General features: G+C 45.6%; 1 protein-coding gene across 3 annotated transcripts in view; it reads left to right on the forward strand.

Annotated features, from left to right (window-relative positions):
* Positions 1–1,560: 1,560 nt before the first annotated feature.
* The window catches only part of NUP58 (nucleoporin 58), a 68,351-nt gene continuing 46,039 nt past the window's right edge, over positions 1,561–23,872 (forward strand). For 2 of the 3 annotated variants that reach the window (XM_075919256.2, XM_075919255.2), the window contains exons 1-8: positions 2,514–2,809; positions 4,452–4,591; positions 7,619–7,654; positions 14,638–14,790; positions 15,745–15,879; positions 17,744–17,854; positions 22,186–22,210; positions 23,580–23,645. In XM_075919256.2, the coding sequence (XP_075775371.2) occupies positions 2,697–2,809; positions 4,452–4,591; positions 7,619–7,654; positions 14,638–14,790; positions 15,745–15,879; positions 17,744–17,854; positions 22,186–22,210; positions 23,580–23,645 (779 nt within the window). In that variant the 5' untranslated portion in view covers positions 2,514–2,696. Of the gene's footprint in view, positions 1,688–2,513; positions 2,810–4,451; positions 4,592–7,618; positions 7,655–14,637; positions 14,791–15,744; positions 15,880–17,743; positions 17,855–22,185; positions 22,211–23,579; positions 23,646–23,872 lie in introns of those variants that run through there. The other variant, XM_006138894.5, reaches the window with a different exon arrangement.

Raw genomic sequence — 23,872 nt, forward strand, 5'->3', positions numbered from 1 at the left:
CAATGTTTGTAATTCACCAGTCAGACGATACCATCCCTGATTTGACAGATTTATTATTAATAGACTTACTATTGTCCATCATTACTAGACTTGCAGTTTCATGTTCAAGTTCTGTGCATATTCTGGGATAGAGATTGTCCAGCTCCCTGGATTTGAGCACAATACATTTTGCTTCTGTGCAGTTTTTCTGACTGGTGTGCACTGGAATTTTCTCTTGGAAGACCATCTTTACAAAATTATACAGGCAGTCCCCGTGTTACGCGGATCCAACTTACGTCGGATCCGCAGTTACGAACGGGGCCCTTCCTCTCCCTGGTCTCCAGCAGACCAGGGAGAGGAAGCAAAGCGGCGGAACACGCGGGCAGCGGACAGGGCTGTCCGCTGCCCACGTGCTCTGCGGCTTGGCTCTGCTTTGCCCCCCCCCCCATCCCCCTGGTCTGCAGACCAGAGGGACGGGGGGGGGCAAAGCAGAGCCAAGCCGCGGAGCAGGCGGCCAGCTGACAGCCCAGATGCGTCTGCAGGGGGACTGGGGGCAAAGCAGAGCAAAGCCGCGGAGCACTTGGGCAGCAGGACAGCCACGGTGCGTCTGGGCTGTCCCGCTGCCCCCATGCTCCGTGGCTTTGCTCCGGACACCTGTGGTACAGCAGCTGGGGCGCTGCCAGTTGGTCCCGTAGCGCCGCTCTCGGCGCTACTGGACCAACCGGGCAGCACCCCAGCTGCTCTGCCCCAGGCGTCCTGATTCAGCCACTGCTGGTCAGTTTCAGCAGCGGCTGAATCAGGACGCCTAGGGCAGAGCAGCTTGGGTGCTGCTGGGTTGGTCCAGTAGCGCCGAGGAGCAGCGGCGCTACTGGACCAACCCAGGAGCACCCCAGCTGCTCTGCCCCAGGTGTCCCCAAGTCAGCCGCTGCTGAAACTGACCAGTGGCTGACTACAGGAAGCCCCTGCCCCGGGCTTCCTGGAATCAGCCGCTGATCAGTTTCAGCAGCAGCTGACTTGGGAATGCCTGGGGTTCTTAAGTTGAATCTGTATGTAAGTCAGAACTGGCGTCCAGATTCAGCCGCTGTTGAAACTGATCAGTTTCAGCAGCGGCTGAATCTGGACGCCAGTTCCGACTTACATACAGATTCAACTTAAGAACAAACCTACAGTCCCTATCTTGTACGTAACCCGGGGACTGCCTGTACTACAGACTATTTGGGAGCTATATGAGAGTTCTAAAAAACCTGTTCACATTGGTCATGAAAATTATTCTAGATTACAGTCATGTCTGTCCAAGTTTGGTGACTGCTAGTACAGTCATTCACAGCTCAGCTAAAACTTTAACATGAAGCTTCCCCAATGTTTGGGTTTTGTGTTGATGTGCTGCTTACTGACTGGTCAGTCCAAAGGCAACATTTGTGACATCATGATCTAGCTGTCAAGTCAATAAGTGAATTTCAAACAGTGGAAATGCTCAGAGATACATCATATCAATGTTGCCTAGACCAAAACAGGAAAAAAGGCTGAAGGGACAACACAGAATCTTTTAAAAACAAGAAGCCTGGTCAAAACCTAGGCAGATAAAAAACTGCATCTATACTACTTGTAGCAGAGACTGGGTCACATTCGCTGCCATGTCAAGAAAGAATGATCTTTTTTGGTTGGGGTTGTGTTGTAAGGGTGTCCCTCAGACTGATTCCATAATTAGGTAAGAAACATTACTTCAAACCCATTGTCATCAAAACCTAATAGTAGACAAGAACATTCTGCCTTCTTGTATCATTGATCAGTCTTAGTCACGTCTCTTCGGTTAGCTGCCTGAATGGTGGGTCACTCTAGTAAAGGCCAAGGAGAAAACTCCGTTGAGCTTAATTGGACAATATTTGAAAAATTCCAGTACATTGATTTTTGCATGAATGTCAAGTTTATACTTATTCTTTTCACTAAGTGGTTTAAGGCCAGCCCCCAATCCTGTAAACACTTATGTAATCCAATTGACTTCAGCAGGTAGAACTACACATGCTGAAAGTTGAGGGTGAGCGGAAGACTGGGACGCCTCAGTCAGTGTAGAAGCACAGGATAGCCGCCCTGCTGTTATCATTGGCATTAAGATTTCGGAAGCCAGGGGACACCCAGGTGACAGTTACATCTTGGAAATCTCAGAGGGGTAGCCCTGTTCGTCTGTAACTTGAAAAACAACAAGTAGTCCTGAGACTAACCACAATCTATAGAATCATGACTTGAGCTTTCCTGGGTAAAACCCACTTCATCAGATGAACTGGATCCTGGGTTATGGTTGCAACTTGCAGTTGCCCCTGATTTTGGCCTCGTGCTTGTCAGAACCTCTGGGGCGCACCAGGAGCCGGGGGTGAAATCTCACCGGGATGCAGCGGACTCGGCGCAGGGTCCCGCTGGGATTTCACGCCCGGCCGCGAGCCGAACCCCGCCCGCCCCAAGCGAGTGAGTCCCTGCCAGCCGGCGTTACTGTCCCTTTAAGTGCAGCCCCACGCACATGCGCAGCTGGCTCCGCGTCTCTCCCTGGGTGCATTGCGGCAGGGGCTGTCGCTGCGGCGCGTGAGGGAAGGAGTCGCCGCGCCTGCCCCCCGCGCTCCTGCCGCCCCGTTTGAAGTTGGCGCCCGGCAGCGATGCGGCGCTGAGGAGACGCGGGAGGCCGAGGGGACACGGGCCGCGCCCTCGGGACTGGGCTCCCGGCCGCCATGTCTGCGGGGTTCTCCTTCGGGGCCGGCACGTTGGGCTCCGCGGCCGCCGCCGCTGCTGGAGCAGGAGGCGGCGGCGGCGGCGGCTTCTCCTTCGGAGCCGCCCAGCCGAGGTACCCACGCTCCGGGATGGGCCCTGCCACGCGGGGGGCCCTGATGGCTGCGACCCCCGCGGCGGGGGCGCTGAGCCCGGCTCCGCCTCCCCACCAGCGTCCGGGCCCTGCCCGGCCCTGGCTGCGAGTCGTGGGGCCGGCACGTGCGGGGCTCGGGGCCTGGTGGGGTTTCTCCGCCCGCTGCTGCAGCGCAGCTGGCTCGGGAGGCGGCTGGGGGCGGGGGGTTGGTGAAACGCCCCTTTCTGGCCAGTCGCCCTCAGGCTCCGCTTGCGCAAGAGCAAGTAACGGGCTTCAGCGAAAGTGGTGTTGGCAGAGCGAGGCGTGCTGATGTGTGGGGCCCCAGCGCCTACAAAGGGACAAATGGGGACCCGTATCCGAATGTCTGTATTCTGGAAATCCCCCTTTTTGTTTCTACCATGTACCCTGGTACTGCAGCGAACAAACCATCCCCCTCCCCTCCCCTCAGGGCTAGGCTTGGTGTTTAAAAACCAGGCGCTGAAACCTGCGTTCATCTGGAATGAAAATAAAAAATGCAAGTTTTTAAGGAGAGTTGAGCTCTCTCTCATGGGTCTCCACATGCGGTACATGCAGTAGAAATGAGGGCCTTACTGTGGAAAGGTATAAACAGCTTTGTTTATGAACTGGTGCAGCTCCCTCTCCTGCAGTTTGAGAACATCCCAGTCTATATTACTGGGAGTGCAGATGGAGCTGGATGGGTACAGAAATCTGCTTACATCCGAGTATTGTCAAGGAGAACTTCACAGTTAAATTTAATTTGATGGTATCTGCACTTGTGCACTTCTCCACAGTGTGTGGCAGCAGCATTACACTCTTTAAGGATTACTGTGAATGGTCTGTCTAGTGGAGAACCCTGGGTACTACCTGCTTTCAGTTTCTTCCGCATCTCATGCAATTTAAGCATATAAATAGCAGTTTAATATCATAACTCACTGTGGCACACTGTTCATCGTGGTTCACTGTTCCTGGCAAATGGGAACAGCAGGAAGTGGTGTGGGCAGAGTCACCATTTCCCACAGCTGTCATTGGTTGGGAATGGTGAATCTTAGTTATTGGGAGTTGTGGAGACTCCCTGCCTGCAGATACTCAGGTAGGCAAACCATCTGGTAGCCTGCCCAGAGGTTCTCCACCCTGTCCTAGCTAGCATATAAAATATGTAACACGTTCTGTGCAGTTAATGAATTGAAATGCCTTCTGTTTTCTGTTGCTTTTAACAATAAGTGCAGCTTATTGTTTTATAATAAAGATTTTATTTGCTCATCAAAATATACTTTCTAAAATGTAAATTCCCCCCCCCCCCCCAATTATTTTGTCATGCTTATTAGGGCTGACTTTCAAACTGATCTTGCTGCAGAATAGGACTTGCAAAATGGAGGCTTAATTTGAAAACGAGGTTTTTAGGGTTTAAGGATCTATGAGTGATGATAAAATGAAAATAAACTTATTTTTGTGATGGTTTGGTTGATAGGAATAAAATTTAGCTATATTTTGCTAGACCAATTTACTTTGGACCTTATTTTAAAAACATCTTAGTGTGTTAATGAATGAAATAATTGCAAGTATGGATTGGTGCAAGAGGTTAGTTTTCAAAATAATTGATGCTAATAGTTTTGTCTTCTAATAGCTCAGCTGGGGGGCTTAATTTTGGAACCTTGGGCTCCTCTACTGCTACAGCAACTACATCAGCTCCATCAGTAGGCTTTGGGAGTGGACTCTTCAGTTCAAAATCTACCACTGGGCTTGCTTTAGGAGGTACTAATACAGGTAGGAAATGCCATGTGGATTTATTCCTTTAATACAGTAGAAATTTGGGCTTTTGCATAATCCGTGTCATGAATTAGTAAGTATAAACAAAAAGAGACTAATGCATCACAAACTGTACTGAAATGTTTTGGTAACTGTAGCTGTATACATTGTTAGCAAATAGGTCTTTTTGTGAAAATGAGATCTTAATAATGTGTTGCAGCATTACTGTTCCAGAAAACCCTGGTAATTGACCCTTTAATAGATTAATGTACTTGCTATCTAAAATTTGTATCTGGTCCTATGTATGAGTTTTATATAGAAGTTGGAATTGAATACAGATTGGCCTCCCTGGTCCTACACCCTTGGAACCTCACTGGTCCTGGATGAGGGATTTTGCTGGACTGGCCCCAGCTCCTAGCCTGCAGCCGAGCTGTCTGTCTCACTGGTCTTTCCACGACCAGCCCAGCTGAGACGCAGCCTCTCTTACATCGCACTGGGATCCACAGCCCCTGATTCTCTGATCCTGGAAAATCCACGCATGTTGCTGGACCAGAGAGTCCTGGTTTATTCATGTGCAACACTGTTTTTTTTTTTATGAAGGGTTTAGTCATTCCCTGAAGTGTGAGATTGTATATCTGCTGGAGTTTGGGAAATGCCACCAATGTTTTGTGTGAATTATAGCTTATAGTTGAGTATAATATGGGGTTTGGTGCTGTATAGGGATGTGAACGACTAGTTGACTATCCTATAAGCAAATACTTATCGGATAGTCAACACACTAGTCGATTAGTTGCTCTCCCCCCCCCCCCCCCTATTGCTGCCTCCATCAGAAAGAGGCAGCAAGAATGGGTGGTTCAAAGAGGCAGCACCACATGGAGACTGTGGGCTCCCACTTTGAAATGCTGAGTGCAGCCCAGGGCCAGCTGGGTACTCCCCCGCTGACCCCAGGCTCCAGGCAGCACTGCCACTTTGAAACGCATCGTAGAGCCTGGCATCAGACTCCCTGTGGTGTTTCAAAGCGGCAGCACCGCATGGAACCCTGGGTCACTCCCCAGCTGACCCTGGGATCCATGTGATGCTGCCAGTTTGAAACGCTGTAAGGAGCAGGGCACCAGAGGGGGACTGCTTGAGTCCCCTGCTGGTCCCATACTCCCCACTGCGCTTTCACCTTTAAGTGTAGCAAAGGCAGAGGCACCCTTTTTGACTAATTGAATAGTCGATGCAAATTGCATCGACTATTTGATTAGCCAATTAGTCTAAATTTAACATTGCTTGTGCTGTATGTGTTTACGGTTATGCTGTACATTGTCTTTGAGACTATTCTGAAAATAATTGCTTAGATGGCATGAACACATTAATTTTCTGTTTTATTGTTATTTAGGATGCTATAGAGCTTAGAAGCTCTTCATGTTAGCAATAATAATTTGGCCAAAACTTCCTTTCTAGTTTGGACAGTTAGTTTGAGAGAGCTTACATAACAGAAGTTTTTTCTTCAGTCCTCCGCAAATAGTTCTATGGGTTATTTAACAGGGAGTACAGAAGACTTGTACCATTTCAAAGTCAGCCATGCATATACATACTAGCTAAGGCCCTACCAATTCACAGCTATAGAAAATCCCATCACTGACCATGAAATCTGGTGACTCCCTACTCCCGAAAATCTGGTCTTTTGTGTGCTTTTTAGCCTTTACTATACTGATTTTGTGGGGGGGAGATCAACATTTCTCAAATTGGGGATCCTGACCCAAAAGGCAGTTGCAAGGTCATTTTAGAGGAATTGCACTACGGGAGACCCTCGTGATTTGCAGAATCGCAATTTCTGATTTGCAGAGTCATGGATGTCCCATCCCAGCCTGGGGGTGGGGAGAGACAGCAGGGAGTGGGAGCCTCCAGGATCTCATTGTGGTTCCCAGCCCCCACAGTGAATTCCCCATGAGGCCAGGAACCATGGCCACCAGTATTACAAAATTTTGCTATTCGTGGGTGGTGTCAGGAATGCACCCAACATGAATGGAGAGGATTTTCTGTATTTTCACCCTTACTTCTACCCTGCCTTCAGAGCTGTGTGACTGGAGAATTGTGACTGTTTGCTAGGCACCCAGCTGTGAAGTAGTGTCCCACCAGCAGCAGTGCAGGAGTAACGGTGTCAATACTATGCCATGCCACCTTTCTGTACTACTGCTTTCATATCTGAGTGGCCTGAGAATGGTTGCTGATGACCCAGGGCCTAACTCTGCAGGCAACAGCACAGATGTGAGGATAGCAGTACGATACCGCATCATCCTTCTGTGTTGCTGCTGGTGGTGGTTCTGACTTCAGAGTTGGCCTCTCACTCTGCAGCTCTGATAGCAACAATTCCCTACAATCCCCTTGTATAATAACCTTCTGACCCACCCACCCACCCCAACTCATTTTTGGTCAGGACAATTAGAACACTATGAAATTTCAGATTACATAGCTGAACTCGTGAAATTTTCAAGTTGAAAAATCCTATGACCACGAATTTGACCAAAATGGACCGTGAACATGGTAAGGCTCTAGAAATAGCTAATATTAATGAAAGCGGCGAGGAGTCCTGTGGCACCTTATAGACTAGCTGTCAGTGATCAGTTATGATTTTATATTTCTATGCCGAGGAAACTATTTTGAAACCCAGTATGCTGAGCAGAGTTTGGACTCTGTAATCAATCCCACTTTAATGCAAAACCACACTGTTGTGCATATTGCATTCCTGATAGCATTTGAATCTGGAGTTTAACCATTTAAAATCTGGTATGTTTAACGGATTTCATTTAAATTGTAGCACACTAGTGCGTTTAACTGACATTTTAGTTGCGTGGTCACTATTGATAAATGAGTTATGTACAGAAATACTTGATAAAACTTATTGCAGTTTATCTTGTAATTATGAAGATTTTAAGATGGTATAAGTCATGTTTTACTGCTATTAGTAAATCATAAAAAAAATACTTAATTGTGTGTGCGATGTTTGGTAAAATATGGTTTAAAGCTGATCATGGCTTTTTATTTTGTTTCCCTTGGCAGGGACAGCTACAACTATTGCTCCAGGATTAACGCTGGGTAAGAAATGCTACTAGTATTTGGAGACAAACAAATATGCTCTAGACCAGGGGTGGGGAACCTTTTTTTGCCTTAGGGACAACTGACTCACAAAACAATCAGGAACCACACAAGTGAGAAGTGCAAATTAAAAGAAAACCCTCACTGACCTGGCCCCCAAGTGAGAAGCAGAAAAAAATACACTCACCTGATGCTCCAGCCCACTGCAGGAGAGGGTCGCGGAGGCTCAGGACTTACCCCCAGGGCCAGATTAACTCTTTTGGTGGTCCTGGGCTAGTAGATTTTTGGTGGTCCTAGGCACTTGAGGGCAAAATGAAGAGCTCAGTGTGCAGGAGGAGGCTGCTAGGGAGCAGGGTGGAGGGATGGGGTGAGATGGGAGGTGTGGGAGTGGGCTGAGGATTGGGCAAGGGTCATGACAGAATGATGTCTGCAGGAGGGGATTGAGGGACCTACCTGGCACAGCTCCCAGGGGGCATAGGGTCTCTGCACTTCCCTGTGCTTGCAGGCACTGCCCCCCAACGTTCCTATTGGCTTCGGTTATTGGCCAGTGGAAGTGACTGGGTGGAGCAGGAAAGTGAGCACAGGGATAGAGTTTCCCTGCGCTGCCGTTCCCTCAACTGGAGGGGAAGGGGAATGACAGCATGCAAAGCCTCTTCCTCCTCCCAACATGCGGAGTCTGCAGGCCTGATGCCGTCCATGGCTTGCTTCGATCCAGCCCTCAAAGCATGGGGCTCCCCCAACCCTTCCACAGCAGGGAGCCAGCACTGGGCTGGAGTGCCAGTGCTGACTCACCCTACGGCGGAGGGTAGAAGGCCTGGATCAAATATCAGCCTGATCTAGATCAACTGTTCTTGTGTTCTGATCTAGTTGCCACATAGCATAGTTTCTCCTCAGATTAAAGATAGCTACGAGGCTTATCAGTGAATCGTATAGTTGAGTACACATCATCCCTGCTACTGATATATTGCTATTTCTGGTGAGGAATTATTGTAGCTACCACGGTTTAATGCTGCCGTTGATGGGAGGTTATTTAGACAGGATTATGAGGAAACTGTTGGCTCTTTCTATGGCAGTGTGCTTTAATTGGTTTTGAAGAAGTGATATGGTGTTGACTGAGATTGAGGCCTTGGGATATATATGCGGTTTTGGAAACAAAGCTCACTGCACTGAGTAACATGAGTGCTCTGTGTAGTTGACATCTGCTCACTCTTAAATTTCTTGGGCCTTCTGCACTTTAGGAGCCATGCTAATGCTGTTAGTTACGTATATATATTTTAAATTGAGGTTCTACAGAGAAGCATTCATGTTTCTTCAGAGATTCTTTTAGCGAAGCGATGGTTCTATCCCATACAAAACTTAATGTACATCAGTCAACCTGATATGACACTATCCACTTTTCTGTTCTCCATCAGAACTGCTGCTTCTACACAGTTGAGGGAGTATAGAACCCTTTCAGGACCTAAAGTTGTTGACTTCCTGTGTGAATAAACAACTTATTGTCTAATGTTTATGTGAGTGCCCATCACCTACATGGATCATAAGAACGGCCATACTGGTTCAGACTAGAGGTCCATCTAGCCTAGTATCGTATCTTCCAACAGTGGCCAATGCCAGATGCCCTATAGGGAGCGAACATAACAGATAATCATCAAGTGATCCCTCTCCTGTCCCCCATTTCCAGACTCTGAAAAACAGAGGCTAGGGACACCATTCTTACCCATCCTGACTAATAAATAGTATTGATGGACGTATCCTCCATCAATTTATCTAGTTCTTTTTTGAATCCTGTTAAAATCCTGGTCTTCACAACATCCTCTAGTAAGGAGTTCCACAGGTTGACTGCACTGTGTGAAGAAATACTTCCTTTTGTTTGTCTTTTAATTTAATTTGGTGACCCCCTAGTTTATGTAATGGGAACAAGTAAATAACTTTTCCTTATTCACTTTTTCCATACCTATCATGATTTTATAGACCTCTTTCATATCTCCCTTAGTCTCCTATTTTCTAAGATGAAAAGTCCAAGTCTTTTTTTAATCTCTTCATATGGTACCCGTTCCAAACCTCTAATCATTCTTGTTGCCCTTTTCTGAACCTTTTTCAAAGCCAAGATATCTCTTTTGAATTGAGGTGACCACATCTGTAATGCAGTATTCAGGATGTAGGCATACTATGGATTTATATAAAGGCAGTAAGATGTTCTCTGTCTTAATTCTCTGTTCCCTTTTTAATGATTTGTAATGATTTCTAACATTTTTTTTTTTGACTGCTGCACTTTGAGTGGATGTTTTCAGAGAACTATCCACAATGACTTCCAAGATCTCTCTCTTAAGTGGTAATAGCTAAATTAATCCTTATAATTTTGTATGTATAGTTGGGATTATTTTTTCCAGTGTTGATTACTTCGCATTTATTAACATTAAAATTCATTTGCCATTTTGTTGCCCAGTTGCTTAATTTTGTGAGATCCTTTTGGAGCTCTTCACAGTCTGCTTGGTCTTAACTATCCTGAACAGTTTAGTATTATCTGCAAGTTTTGCCACCTCACTGTTGTAATGCACAAAGAGAGCAATGTCTCATTCAGTATTTCTTCATATTCAGTGTTCAAATTCATTTGTGAAAAGCTGTGTTTTGGCCTTCCATTCTTTAGCACCATTAAATGTGTTAGCTCGTTTGTCTCAAGTGATATTATTATCTTGAGAGAAACTGGCATTGGTGAACTGAAATCAAGAAAAATCATTTGTCAGGTTGGAGTCCATTGTTTTAGGCACAATATATTTTCTCCTTCAAAGAACTGACAGTTTAGACAAGTTAGACAAAGGGTGGGAAAAGAAACAGATGAAATTACAGTGAATTCAAAGTTTATAGGTTCATATCCATAAAACCTCCAATAGACAGGTGGATTTGTTAAAAAATGAATTTGCTGCTTACCCTTCACTTGAGTGAACCTGGCATGGACAGATTTATTCTCTAACTCCTTGTGGGTGGACAAAAATTGCTTAGCTGTGAAGGAACCTTTGAAAAATATTTCTATCTTTGTTGTTTTTCTGATGTCTTTAAATATTTCATATTTCTTAGCCGTGGCAAGAAATGCAAGTGTATCTGATCCTAAAAGCAGAGAGCAAAGCACAATATTTTCTGGCCCAAAGCAGCAGCTGAGTCCTAGGGGAAATTGAAATAAGCTGTAGCATCATTGCAGTGCAGCATAAAAAGGGGCACAAGACTCATTACATCATCAGACAGTTTTGAGGCTGATCAGTGAACAAGTATGATGAAAGAGGCCCAGTGTAATGGAGGAAGAGAGAACAAATCAAGGGAAAATCACCTCCAGAACAGATTGCATGACCCTTAGAAAACCTGTTTGGAAATGGTGTCCTGTCCTATATGGAGAAAGTCACTCCTTTCATGGGGCAAATATGTAGTTACTCAGATTAGCTTTCTTAGTCCTGGCCAAAGGATGTTACTGATATTACTATCCAGAATAACAGAATTAAGGCAAGATCTACCATGATTCTGGTGCTTCAGAGTTAGTCTGTAACAGGAAAGACTTAAACAACAAATAGTCTAGACTAAATAGTTACAAGAGGCTGATAAGAGCCATTAGTTTGTACTTGGAAAGCAAGATGACCAACACCAGATTCTACAGATATCAAAAACCATTAGCACCTTCATTGTTTAGTTGGTTGATAACGTTCGAGCCATCCTATATCATAGATTCATACCATTTGCATGATAATTAAACTTGTGAATTAAGTTAAATTCTGGTGGCATCTTAATGGCTGCAGAAAATATGATAGACCTAATAGCATGACACTAAAACTTAATATGACAGTGAGATGTGCCCACTGTAAGAACCTAGATAGTTACAGATGTGCCCACTGTAAGAACCTAGATGTTACTGCCGTGTGTGTGTGTGTGTGGGGTGTGTGTGGGGGTGGGGGTGTGTGTGTCTTCCTAATTAAATGGTCTGCCTGGCAGTTGAAAGGAAGCAACTGAAGGAATTATATTTGGGCAGGAAATCTCTATGCTTAAAGATTCCTAATAAGTTCACTAACTTAGTGTACTCAATAATCTGACTAATACATAAGAGCTGGTGTTGAGTAAGTAGTTATACCAAGTTTGACAAAAATAGAGACTTACTTGAGTTCCATCAGGACTGTTTCACTCTGGTCTGGTCTATACTAGACCAGGCGTAGCCAACGAGTTAGAGACTAAGAACCAAAATAACTGTGGATAGAGTGCAAAGAGCCACGTATTATATATTTTTATATATGTGTCTTTCTATCTATCTATATAGTACACAAAATATAATTATTAAAATAACATTACAGGACATTTCTGACAGTAGCGTAATTTGAAGTGCCTATTTCACTCGTTGATCTCTGGTATGGTTTCCTCATTTAAAAAAAATTTTACTCATGAAGATTATGGCTTTTTTATAGTTCTAAAAATTCAGGTCTGTCCCAGACTGCAAATATGACAGGTTCAAAAACAATAAGGGAGAGACTCATATCTCAGAATAATTGCTTCAGCCTGGCAAACAATAGCCTTTGAATTGTCTTTAAAGAAATACAGTGTAAACCAGGTACATTCTGATTCTTTTTTTTTTTTGCCTTGGAATTTAAATATGACATCTGTGTTGGCTGTCTTATTCTGCATCCATTAAGATTTTGAGTTTAAGGTGCTTGAGCACCTGCTGTCCCTCCCCGCTCCCAGAGCCAGGTACCCCCAGCCCTCCTGCTCTAACCCAATGCACCTATCCCTTCCCCCAGAGCCAGGCACCTCTAACCTCCCTTCCCCCTCTCTAATCCAGTGCACTCCCCAGAGCCAGGCACCCCCCCCCCCCACGTACACCCCGCTCTAACCCAATGCCTGGGTCTCACCGGAGCCGCAGCCACTCATTTCTCCCTCCAGGCGCTGAGCGCAGAATGGCTGTGAGCAGTCCGGGTGCGTGACTCCAAATGGCAATTGAGCTGTAATCCTAAGAGAAAAGATCCACTGGCTGGCTACCCTGTACTAGGCCAAGCAGGTCGGCCTAAAGTATGCAACTCCAGCAATGCAAAATGCATAGCTAGACTCACCTTACCGTAAGCCGAGCCATGCTGTAAACCATCACTATAACAAACCCCTGGGGATCCAAGCCATTTTGTATTGGTATAGCCAGGGGTTTGCTCTAGAAAGGTGAGGGGACAGAGGTATAGATCAGGGCAGAAACAGTGCCCTTTTGGCCCTGCAGTTGCTGCAGGAGCTGACAGTGCTGCTCTAGCAGCCCTGGGGCTGGTGGTAGGATACAGCAAACACATTTGCTATTGCAAATGGCTGACTGTATTCTAACTCAAAGGAATAGCAAGACCTGCAAGGCAAGGAATTTACCTTCTTTATGCTGAACACACTTGATTAGGGGTAGCAGTTTTCTGGGTGGATCCATAAAGTAAAGAAATCTACCACATGGATTCTTGCCCCTCCCTGTATTGCTTAACAAATTATTTCAGATAATCAAGACTCATTCAATGCTGTACAGATTGAATCTCATAAATCTGGGACTCTCTGGTCTGGCAACATCTGGCATCTGGCAGGGTCACATAGGTTGCTGGACCAAAGAGCTCTAGAGGTTGGGAGCAGGAGCCAGCCAGGAGTTCTGCAATGGCTAGGGAGCCCTGGCATCAGCAAGGGCCAGTAGCTGCCAAGTGGAACTGGCATTGGCTGGGTAGCCCCAGCTGGGAAGCCCTGGGAAACACCCAGAAGCAGTGGGGAAGGCAGCAGTTGAGCAGGGCTGGTGATGGCCGGATGGGTCATCCAGGAAACACAGGGGAACCCCCGACAGCAGCAGGTCCGGTAATGGACTAGGTGGTCCTGGCTGTGAACCTGGTGGCAGTGGGGCAGGCAGTAGTGGGAGGAGCCCCAGCGAGGCAGGCAGGCAAGCATTAGCAGGTCTAGTGGCAGGGCGGGGAGCCCCAGAGCCAGGAGTGGAGCCTGGGAGTCAGGCAGCAGCCAGCAGAGGAGCATAGACCTCCCTGGTCCATTACCTCCCAGCTTGGCAAGCTCCCTGGTCCTGCAAGTGCCAGTCCACGGAGGTCCAATTTGGGAATATATTGAAAGATATAAGAAATCTGTCAGTAAATCAAAACAGTCTGTGCACATTTGAATTTTCTTATTTGTTAGGTTAATTTCTCTTCATAGCTACATGCTCATGGATTAGCGTTGTGGGATACTGAAGACTGTCCTTTAATGAGGAATACTAAAACTTTCTTTTTTCAAGTAGGAATGATCACATAGCCAAACCATCCTGATTTAATAGAAGGATCTCTACTCAAGAGACAAATGAATTTTTGTACTCTTTTGTAGCTGTATTCATAATTAATGTTTTACTCTCAAATTAGAAGGACCCAGTTTTCATTATAACTCTGACAGTTGTCAGCTAGTTCCTTGTTCAGCAGAAGGATTTATTCCTCAGCTGGTAAACTGACAGGTTCCAGTTTTGACTGTAGAGATACAAATAAACAAGGCCCATTTTAAGATCTGTGATTCTTCCTATTTAAAGAGACGAAATGCCTGAGTAAGTTTTTATGCATAATCTTATTTTCCATATGTAGAAAGGAACCAAACCAAAATGTGAGATTATGTGGAAATCCTAGGATCCATTCTAGCCAGGATGGATAGGGACGGTGTCCCTAGCCTCTTTGTCAGAAGCTGGGAATGGGCAACGGGTGGGATCACTTGATGATTACCTATTCTGTTCATTCCCTCTGGGATACCTGGCATAGGCTACTGTTAGAAGATAGGATACTGGGCTAGATAGACCTTTGGTCTGACTTAGTATGGCTGTTCTTATGTCCTTGTCATGGCATTTTCATTAATATTTAATTGTAAAATTCATGTAAGGGTGATAAGTTTAGTTTAAAATGCTGGTGTTTAGAATGCATGACAGTTGATGGCAAAAATGTTAACTTGAGCGTTTGTCTTAAAAACGGTGTTGATTATTGTAGGAACTCCTGCCACTACATCATCCTCGACTACAGGTTTTGGTTTAGGATTCAACAAACCTGCAGGATCAGCCACACCATTTGCTTTGCCTATTACTTCTACCTCAGCAAGTGGTCTTTCACTTACTTCTGCTCTTACATCAACTCCTGCAGCAGGTAAGGAAATGCTGTTTTGTACTTAGTGTTGGATTTTGTGTTCAGGCATCTCAAGGTACTTTACGAGTATTCTGAAATTGATGAGCATCCTTATTAAAGTGACTGGTTGAGCTTCACCGGTGTTAATGTTAGGAGTTCTAGCAGAACTAGTGGGTACTATCATTGTTTTAAGCCCAAAATTGAATATATACTCAGTTTTTTAAGCACTGCTTCATCTGGTAGTGATGGGTGATGGCTCATTTACACCAGGATTCACAATGACACCCATGGAGCTCAATTAGTATTGGCAGTTGTGGGTAATATTTTTTAAAATACCTCCCATATGTTAAAAGAGCCATCGTAATGTTGAAAATGGTTAATTCTGCTATCAGAGGGATACATAGTTTGGGTACTGCTGAATCATGATGGAGAATATGTATTTCTTGTAACATGTGCCATGTTTAACATACTAATGTATGTATTTGGCACAACAGTATTCTCCATATTCAAGTGTTCATTGAAAAACTAGCTCTATCTGCTAGCTGTGTGGGTACATCAAAGCTGTGCACCACATTTTCCCACAGTCTTGTTAGCTAAAATGCTGCCATATTTCACCTCTTATTTTCTGCCCATTCCAAAACCTCAAATCATCCATTCAAGTAAAAGCTGGAAAGATGCAATTAGATGGATCTAGTCATTTTTACCTACATAAAGACCAAGATTGCATTAAGTTTCCAGCAGCCAGTAAAGTTTTGATTGAATTACATTTTAAAATTAACACTACAGTATATTCACACTACAATATATTGCCCTCTGCTGGTAGTGATACTAAATTTAGTTTATTGCTGCAGATTTTCATGCAGGGCTAACTCTCCATTATGATGAATGAGGCAGTTTATACCTGTGAGCACTTATTTTAGGCTGTCTGCAGACTGTAGAGTCTGTGTTAAGGGTAGTTTCTCTTTTTAATTTCAGGTTCCACTGGCTTTACATTAAATTTGGGTGGGACAGCTGCTCCTACTACAACTGCATCCACTGGCCTTTCACTGGGAGGAGCCTTAGCTGGTTTGGGAGGTACACTTTTCCAGAATGCAAGCTCAGCAGCAACAGGTAAAAATAGTTCTTTTCTTTTTCCACCCCATTTCATAATGCTGAAACACAAGTGACACCTAGGGATGTTAAAATGTGTTTATTCAAGTAAAGGTGTAATCGTTGTCCATATCTCCCTCCCCTCTCCTCCCCCCCCACACTGATACAGAGGCAGCAGTGGGGAGGGAAAGAGGGCAGGGAACCTGCGTGTAACCATGCACAACCGATAAGTTAACCGTTTACACAGTTACAATAAATAACCACTATGGATATGAAAGTGTGAAACTTAAATAATTTCCACAGAAACTTTTGCAGTTTTGTTGAATGTTATTGGCCCTTAGCAAATCATAGAATATCAAACAATATATTTGCCTTCTAAATAGTCTACTTCTTCTCCCATAAATTGATTTAATTTTGGCAGCTTTTGCAAGAATGTAAGTGTTCACGTGCAGGGGGACCTACATGGAAGGAGAGGGAAGGGTACTTGGATCTGGGGGTGCCCGGTCCAGTCTGCAAATTGTGGAATGTGTGTGGAACGTTTGTACTGGATCTGAAAAAAATTGTTTGGCCCTGCTTCCATGAAGTAGTCATCATAGCCACCATAGAGGTGTTGATCTGATCATAAATGGAACGTGGTTTGCCTTGTGAAATGCTTAGAGATCACTTATTGTAAAATGGTCACTAGTCCCTTGTTTTAGTGTAGGTTTTTTCAGAGTGATTTGAGAGAATTTTTGAGCTCCACTAGTGTAACTTTACATCTCCCTTGTTAGATGGGGCCTCCTCCAGTCCCAATGGCCAGGAACAACACCATGGCGAGAAGTGTAGTACATACCTCTCCATCCTCTGCTGCCAAAAGGAAGGGTGGTGTTCTTTGATCCAATGTGGGATGCAGTGAGGAGCATGCCAATATTTCATATTGTGCTTAGGTATCTAAATATGGTATTTCCCCTCCTATTATTATGTTGCAGTAGTGCCAGTGTTCAGAGGTTATAAAAACATTGGAATTCTTTTTCTTTGCTCTGAAACACTTAGTGCAGTTGCTGTATGAAGGCAAGCTCTTTTAACACTCTTTCCTTGCTCCTGGGAGAAATGTCTCAAATTGTTACTTTCTCTGAAAACACCTAGAAAAGGCAATGCAAAATTCCCATTATCATCCCCCAGATAACCCTCATACTCAGCTGCAGGAAGTGGCTAGCTGCTAAGTGACACAAGAATTTTATTCATTCTTTCTCAGAGTGCTGGAGGCAGCCTCCGTGAAACTGACAAGATCTTTTTGTAAACTCTGGTCTGTACTGCCTGTTGGCCACTGGCCATATGAAGGACTATTACGAGTTGGACCTCCCTCATCCGGCAACTGGGCCACAGGAGGTCCCTCCACATGGGGCTCCTGGCTAAGATGCCGCCTTTCTCCCCTGCGGCCCAGCCTCCCTATACTTGGGTTCTGTGGTCCAGGAACATACGTGGTCCGATGTTGCCAGACCAGAGAGGCACGGTTAAGGGACGTACAACCTCCAGTTCAAATTTTCAGTGCTGGCTGCTTGCTATCTTGCATATAAAATAGTGTTAAATGGATATTTAGCAGTCCTTTCGCTATACGTAAGTACTGTTTAAAAGTACTGTGTAAATCTTAAGTGAGGAAACATAAACACATGCAGCAAGGGTGCAAATGATGAAACATGTAAAGCTGTTAAAACAAGATATTAATAACATTTTGTTGATTGAAGAAATTTTTTCTTCCATTTCCATTATTTCCACTGAACTTTTGACCCAAATACAGCTAAACAATTTCTGAAAACAAGATGACATTCACAAATCTGATCACAATATAATGAAACTAAAATACTACATTGGATAATTACTGAAACTCTTTTTGGGTTACTTATAGGGCTTGGACAGAATGCTCTGAGTTTGACTCTGGGGACAACTTCAGCTCCCTCAACCACTGTTAATGAAGGTCTTGGTGGCATAGATTTTAGTAGCTCTTCAGATAAAAAGAGTAAGTTATTGATATAATGTCTAATTTTTATGAAAATTGGAACATACTTGTTATAAAAATTCTACTTGAAAGCACATAGCTGAAAGATGCTGGAAAGGAGGCATTGGTGGATTGGTTTTTCTAACTTTGATGGAACACAGTAAAAATCAAGTATTTAATGTCTTTGCCGATTTTAAAATGTTTAATTATTTAAGGTGTAAAAAAATTATGCAGCATAGTTGTAGTCTTATCAGTCCCTATATATTAGACAAGGTGAATGAGGCAATGTTTTATTGGACAAAATCTGTTGGTGAGAGGGATTTTGGGTCTGGAGAAGGTACTCCTCGCCTTACAGCAAAATGCAAGGTGGAACAGATTGCTTAGTACACATAGTTAACACATATTGTAGGAGACCATTCAGAAGCTCAGCTGTTGAAATTATATTCATTGCTCTGGTAGACACTAAAAATTGGGGGGGGGGGGGGGTTCAACAGAGACACTGGATTTATGGCTTTTACAACAATATGAGCCATAACTAAACTCCCATTTTTGTCCTATAACTGCAAAGATGTTAACAGGCCATTCTACCTTGAATGACTCTTTATATCAGTGTTTCTTAAACTTTTTACAACCAAGGAACACCAAACAATAATTTTTTTTTTTTAATGAGGAACACCAAGGATTTTTTGTTGAACCAAAAAAAAAGTCTGGAGGAAGTTATTCAGTAAAAAACAAGTTACCTGCTCCTTTAAGGGTGGCCATTTTGAACTCTGTTGTTCTGTTGCCACAGAACACAGTTTAAGAAACACTGCTTTATATTGTATGCTAAACAATCTGTTCCACCATCACAGCAGAATACCAGGTGGGAGTATCTTTCTGAGATCTTTATGCTCAAATGCTTCTCCCTCTCTCTCACCAACAGAAGTTGGTCAACTAAAACCTATTACCTCACCTGTCTGGGTGAGCTGTCAACAGAAGGCTCAAACCTGGAATATCTGGATCTAAAAACATGAGTCTCTGTAGGTCTGTTGCCTCAAACAGCTGGTCAAGTTGCTTCTTGGTTTCTGGGGTGAAGAGGGTGGTTAAGAGAAGTTGCTCGGGTAGCTATTTCAGTGGTTGAAATAGTAGAGTAGCAGGTTGAAATAGGGATGTAAGCAAGTAGTCCGCTAGTCGACTACCAGATAAGCCTAGGCTTATCCAGTAGTTGAGTCCACTACTCTCATCCCCCCCCACCCCCCACCCTGTATCACAGGCAGCAGGAGCCAGTCCTGGGGGGAGCCAGCTTAAAAGCCGGTTCCCCCAGCACCATCTCTGTGGCACTCCCCTGCTCACTGCTGCCTCTATCAGAGGCAGCAGCACAGGGGGCAGAGGCAGGGAAGGATGCCACAAAGCATCCTCTGCCCATGGCAGGCTGAGGCTGCTCCAGCAGCAGCCCTTGTCCATGGGAGCTGCCAGACTTGGCACAAGCTCTGCTCAGTCCTGGCTCACACCAGGTCCAGGACCTACCCCTGCTGTAACTCTGCCAGGCTGCCTGCTTGCCGGGCTCTTAATACATTTAAAACACAGAGTCAGGGAGTAGCTCCTGGACCCGGCATGAGCCTGGACTGAGTGCCTAACCCTATAGACTAATCATGTAGTAGATAAAAATTCTATCGACTACATGATTAGTTAAATACAGGCAGTCCCCGAGTTACGCGGATCTGACTTATGTCGGATCCGCAGTTACGAACGGGGACCTCTCCCTGGTCTCCAGCAGACCAGGGAGAGGAAGCAAAGCGGACGCGTCTGGGCTGTCTGCTCCCCGCGTGCTCCGGGGCTTTGCTCCCCGTCCCCCTGGTCTGCAGACCAGGGGTATGGGGAGCAAAGCGGCGGAACACGTGGGCAGCGGGCAGCCCAGACGCATCTAGGCTGTCCTGCTCCCCCGTGCTCCACGGCTTTGCTCCGGACGCCTGTGGTACAGCAGCTGGGGTGCTGCCGGTTGGTCCTGTAGCGCTGCTCTGGGCGCTACTGGACCAACCCAGCAGCACACCAGCTGCTCTGCCCCAGGCATCCTGATTCAGCCACTGCTGGTCAGTTTCAGCAGCAGCTGAATCAGGACGCCTGGGGCAGAGCAGCTTGGGTGCTGCTGGGTTGGTCCAGCGGCGGCGCTACTGGACCAACCCAGCAGCACCCCAGCTGCCTGCCCCAGGCGTCCCCAAGTCAGCCGCTGCTGAAACTGACCAGTGGCTGACTACAGGAATCCCCTGCCCCGGGCTTCCTGGAATCAGCCGCTGATCAGTTTCAGCAGCAGCTGACTTGGGGATGCCTGGGGTTCTTAAGTTGAATCTGTATGTAAGCCAGAACCGACTTACATGCAGATTCAACTTAACAAACCTACAGTCCCTATCTTGTACGTAACCCGGGGACTGCCTGTACCTGCTTCTTAACATCTCTAGTAAGAAACCATATAAAATCCATCCCTATGAGTCTTACTTGGGCCAAGAAAAAAATTATCTTGTTGAGGTATTGCTCTGTGACCTGGTGGGAGGGTATACATATTGCATGTCTTGTGAAAAAAGATTCTGCTAGAGGAATATACTAGAGGAGAGGAGGATGTGGAGTAAGGATGTGAATGGTTAATCGGTAAGCATTTAACTGGTTAACTAATTACATGAGATTTTACATGTGGATTAGGGATGTTAAATTTAGTTTAATCAACAGATGGAATTTCTATCGACTAGTCAGTTGATAACCTCGCTGTGGCTCCCTCTTTAACTCCCGACCCCAGGGGCTAACCTTGCTGGTAGGCTCTTAATACATTTAAAAAGTAGAGGCGTAGCGTCTGAGACTGGACATGAGCTGGGAATTGGCTGTTCCGACTTCTGCCCAGTCCCTGCTATCCCCCCTGTTTCCCCTGTCACCGTGGAGATGATTCGGAGGGGAGGGGGACACTGGCTTTTAAGCCAGGTCTCCACAGCACCAGCTCCTGCTCCCCCCAACTTGCTGCCTCTGATAGAGGTAGCAAGTGGCGGGGAGGAGGTGGGGGTGCGATCACTAGTCGAGGGACTGATCGACTAGTTGCTAACATCCCTAAAGTGGATGAGGCCTATCACTTAAAAGCCATATAATCATACTATCTGGGTGCCTCAGAATTATTTTTTATACTTTCAGCATCACCATACAGTAGGGAAGTACAGGCAGTCCCCGACTTACGCGGATCCGACTTACGTCGGATCTGCACTTACGAACGGGGCTTTTCTCGCCCCAGAGCTCACGGGCGGTGGGTCGCCGCCCGTGTCCTCCGGGGCGAGAAAAGCTTCTCCCGGTCTCCCTGGTCTGCTGGGGGGGTCCAGCAAAGCCGCTGGACCCCCCAGCAGACCAGGGACACCCGAGCAAAGCCGCCGCCTGGGCGGCTTTGCTCCCGGGCAAACGAGCAAAGCCGCCCAGGCGACGGCTTTGCTCGGGTGTCCCTGGTCTGCTGGGGGGGGTCCAGTGGCTTTGCTGGACCCCCCCCCCCCCAGCAGACCAGGGAGACAGGAGCAAAGCCACATGGGCGGTGGGGTCCCTCCACCTGTGCAGCTTTGCTCGGGTCTCCCTGGTCTGCTGGGGGGGGAGGGGGCGCAGCTAGTGCGCCCCCCCCCCTCCCCCCGCAGACCAGGCTTTTGTTGCGGGACGCCTCGGGTAGAGCAGCTGAGGTGCTGCCGGGTTGGTCCTGTGGGAACCTACTGGGCAGTGCCCCAGCTGTTCTGTCCCAGGCTCCAGATTCAGCAGCTGTTGAAACTGATCAGGCTGATTCCAGGAAGCTAGGGGCAGAGCAACTCTGCCTCTGGCTTCCTGTAGTCAGCCCCTGGTCAGTTTCAGTGGCAGCAGCTGAATCTGGAGCCAGTTCCAACTTACATACAAATTCAACTTAAGAACAAACCTATAGTCCCTATCTTGTACGTAACCCGGGGACTGCCTGTATACCTTTTTACAGATGAGGAACTGAGGCCCAGAGAGACTTAGTGACTTGCCCATCATCAAACAGGAGGCCTGTAGCAGAGCAAAGCATAGGATGATGTTTTCCAGAGTCCCAGGCTACTGCCCCCTATCTGCCAGACCATCATTCTTGTTTAGGAGATACTTGTCTCTAAAGTGCCAGGCACCCTAGTGATGCTGGCTAAATAAAAGATAGACTGTAAGTGGGGAAAATAGAAAGTTGTAATGAAGGAAGAGGGTGTGGAGGAGAGTAGATTAAAATCTTCTAACTGGGCTTACCTAGGTCAAGTGAGTGATAGTCATCAGTTTTGCCAAAAAAACACTTTTTAAGGCTTATTTTGCTTGATGGTTGTTCAGAATATCAATTCTTACATAATATTATCTGTATCTTCTAGGTGACAAAACAGGAACAAGACCAGAGTAAGTGTGTTTAGTATTCTTGACATTCTAGACATCCCTAAAAATAGTGAGGTTTTAAAATGGTTTATTGATTTAATGTGTTACCTATTACTTTGGCCTTTAAAAATGCGTATATGCTGCAAAGTTGCAATTATTGTGATATAGGTTGAGAGTTGTCTGTGTTCTTATGAAATTGGGACTCAAATAGGTGGGGAAAGGGGTCATTTTTCTGTAAACCACAAAATAGAGTTCCAGAGTTTCTGGATAATACTAATTAGTTTGCAATAACATGAAAAATCTGCTAGAAGTGTTCCAAATGCAAAGGGAGCATAGTTCCTGTCATGAAGTGCATATAATAGAACTTCAAAATTATTGACGCCTCAGGAATGTAGATTATTTGCACTTCTGAACAGGCAGGGTCAGGGAGGATTGGGGCTGCAGCTACAGAAGGGCTCAGGGGTATGTTGGAGCTTCAGCCCTGCAACCCCATTCTGGAGGAAGCACTGTGGCTCTGAAGTTTAAATGTAGTAGGAGTTGGGCTGCTTGCCAACCTGGCTCTTACTACAGTTAAACTACAGTGTCGTAATTGGGATAGCTCCGGGACCCGGTGTGAGCCAGCCCTGAGCTGGGCTTGCTCAGTCCTGGCTTGTGCCAGATGCACAGTCCCTGTCTATGGGGGGGGTGAGTCCCAGCTGCCCTTGTGGACAGGGGCTACTGCTGAAGCAGCTTCTGTTCAAAGCCAGCTCTGGCCACTGTGGACAAGGGCTGCTTCATGCAGTGCGGAGCAGCCTCTGCCCGTGGCGGGCCTGGCATGGGCAGAGGCTGCCTGCACCCCTGTGCTGCTGCACTGATTGAGTGAGGGGGCAGGTGGCACTGCGGAGATGGTGCTGGGGGGGAATTGGCTTTTAAGCTGGCTCCCATCAGCATTGGCTCCTGCTTTCCCCCCGCCGCCTTGCTGCCTCTGATACAGAGACAGAAAGGTTGGGGTGAATGCAAGTACCGGTAGTCGATTTGACTACCCGATAAGCCTAGGCTTATCAGATAGTCGACTACTTGCATACATCCCTACTTAGCACATGATTTCTGGGAAATCTCATTTTACTCATATGTAACATTAAACTCTTAACAGTGAAGAAGTTGGTCCAATACGCTATTACCTCACTCATCTGACTTTAGTGAAGAATTATAGTAAATTGCTGCAGTTCTTTGCAATTGGTTTTATAAAAGGAAATGTATAAATTCAAATCATTACTTACTATAGCATTCCTAAATTAAATACAAACTTGTAAAGCTGAAAGTATCTTTACTGATTTGTGACTCTTGCTAATAATGGGGCAAAGCTGTTTAGAAGTACTGTCAATCTATGAATGCATATGTTATCTTTTGGCAGAGATAGTAAAGCACTAAAGGATGAAAACCTACCTCTAGTAATCTGTCAAGATGTAGAAAATCTCCAGTAAGTATTGTCCTTATACTAGTTGGGATAATAAAATAATTGTATATCGTCATGCTTTGAAGTAACAAGTGGTTGAATCATCTTTAAAATTGATTGTTAGGATACACTGCTTATCTTTTAAAGGTGCAAGTTAACTCATTTAGCTATCTTTTGTTGAAATTCCAATTTTAGAATATATTGTGGTGATGTTGGTAACATTATACTATAAAGTAGTTCTGTAAAAGAGG

Source organism: Pelodiscus sinensis, chromosome 1 (assembly GCF_052426305.1).
Source record: "Pelodiscus sinensis isolate ZL-2025 chromosome 1, ASM5242630v1, whole genome shotgun sequence".
Taxonomy (NCBI): Eukaryota; Metazoa; Chordata; order Testudines; family Trionychidae; genus Pelodiscus; species Pelodiscus sinensis.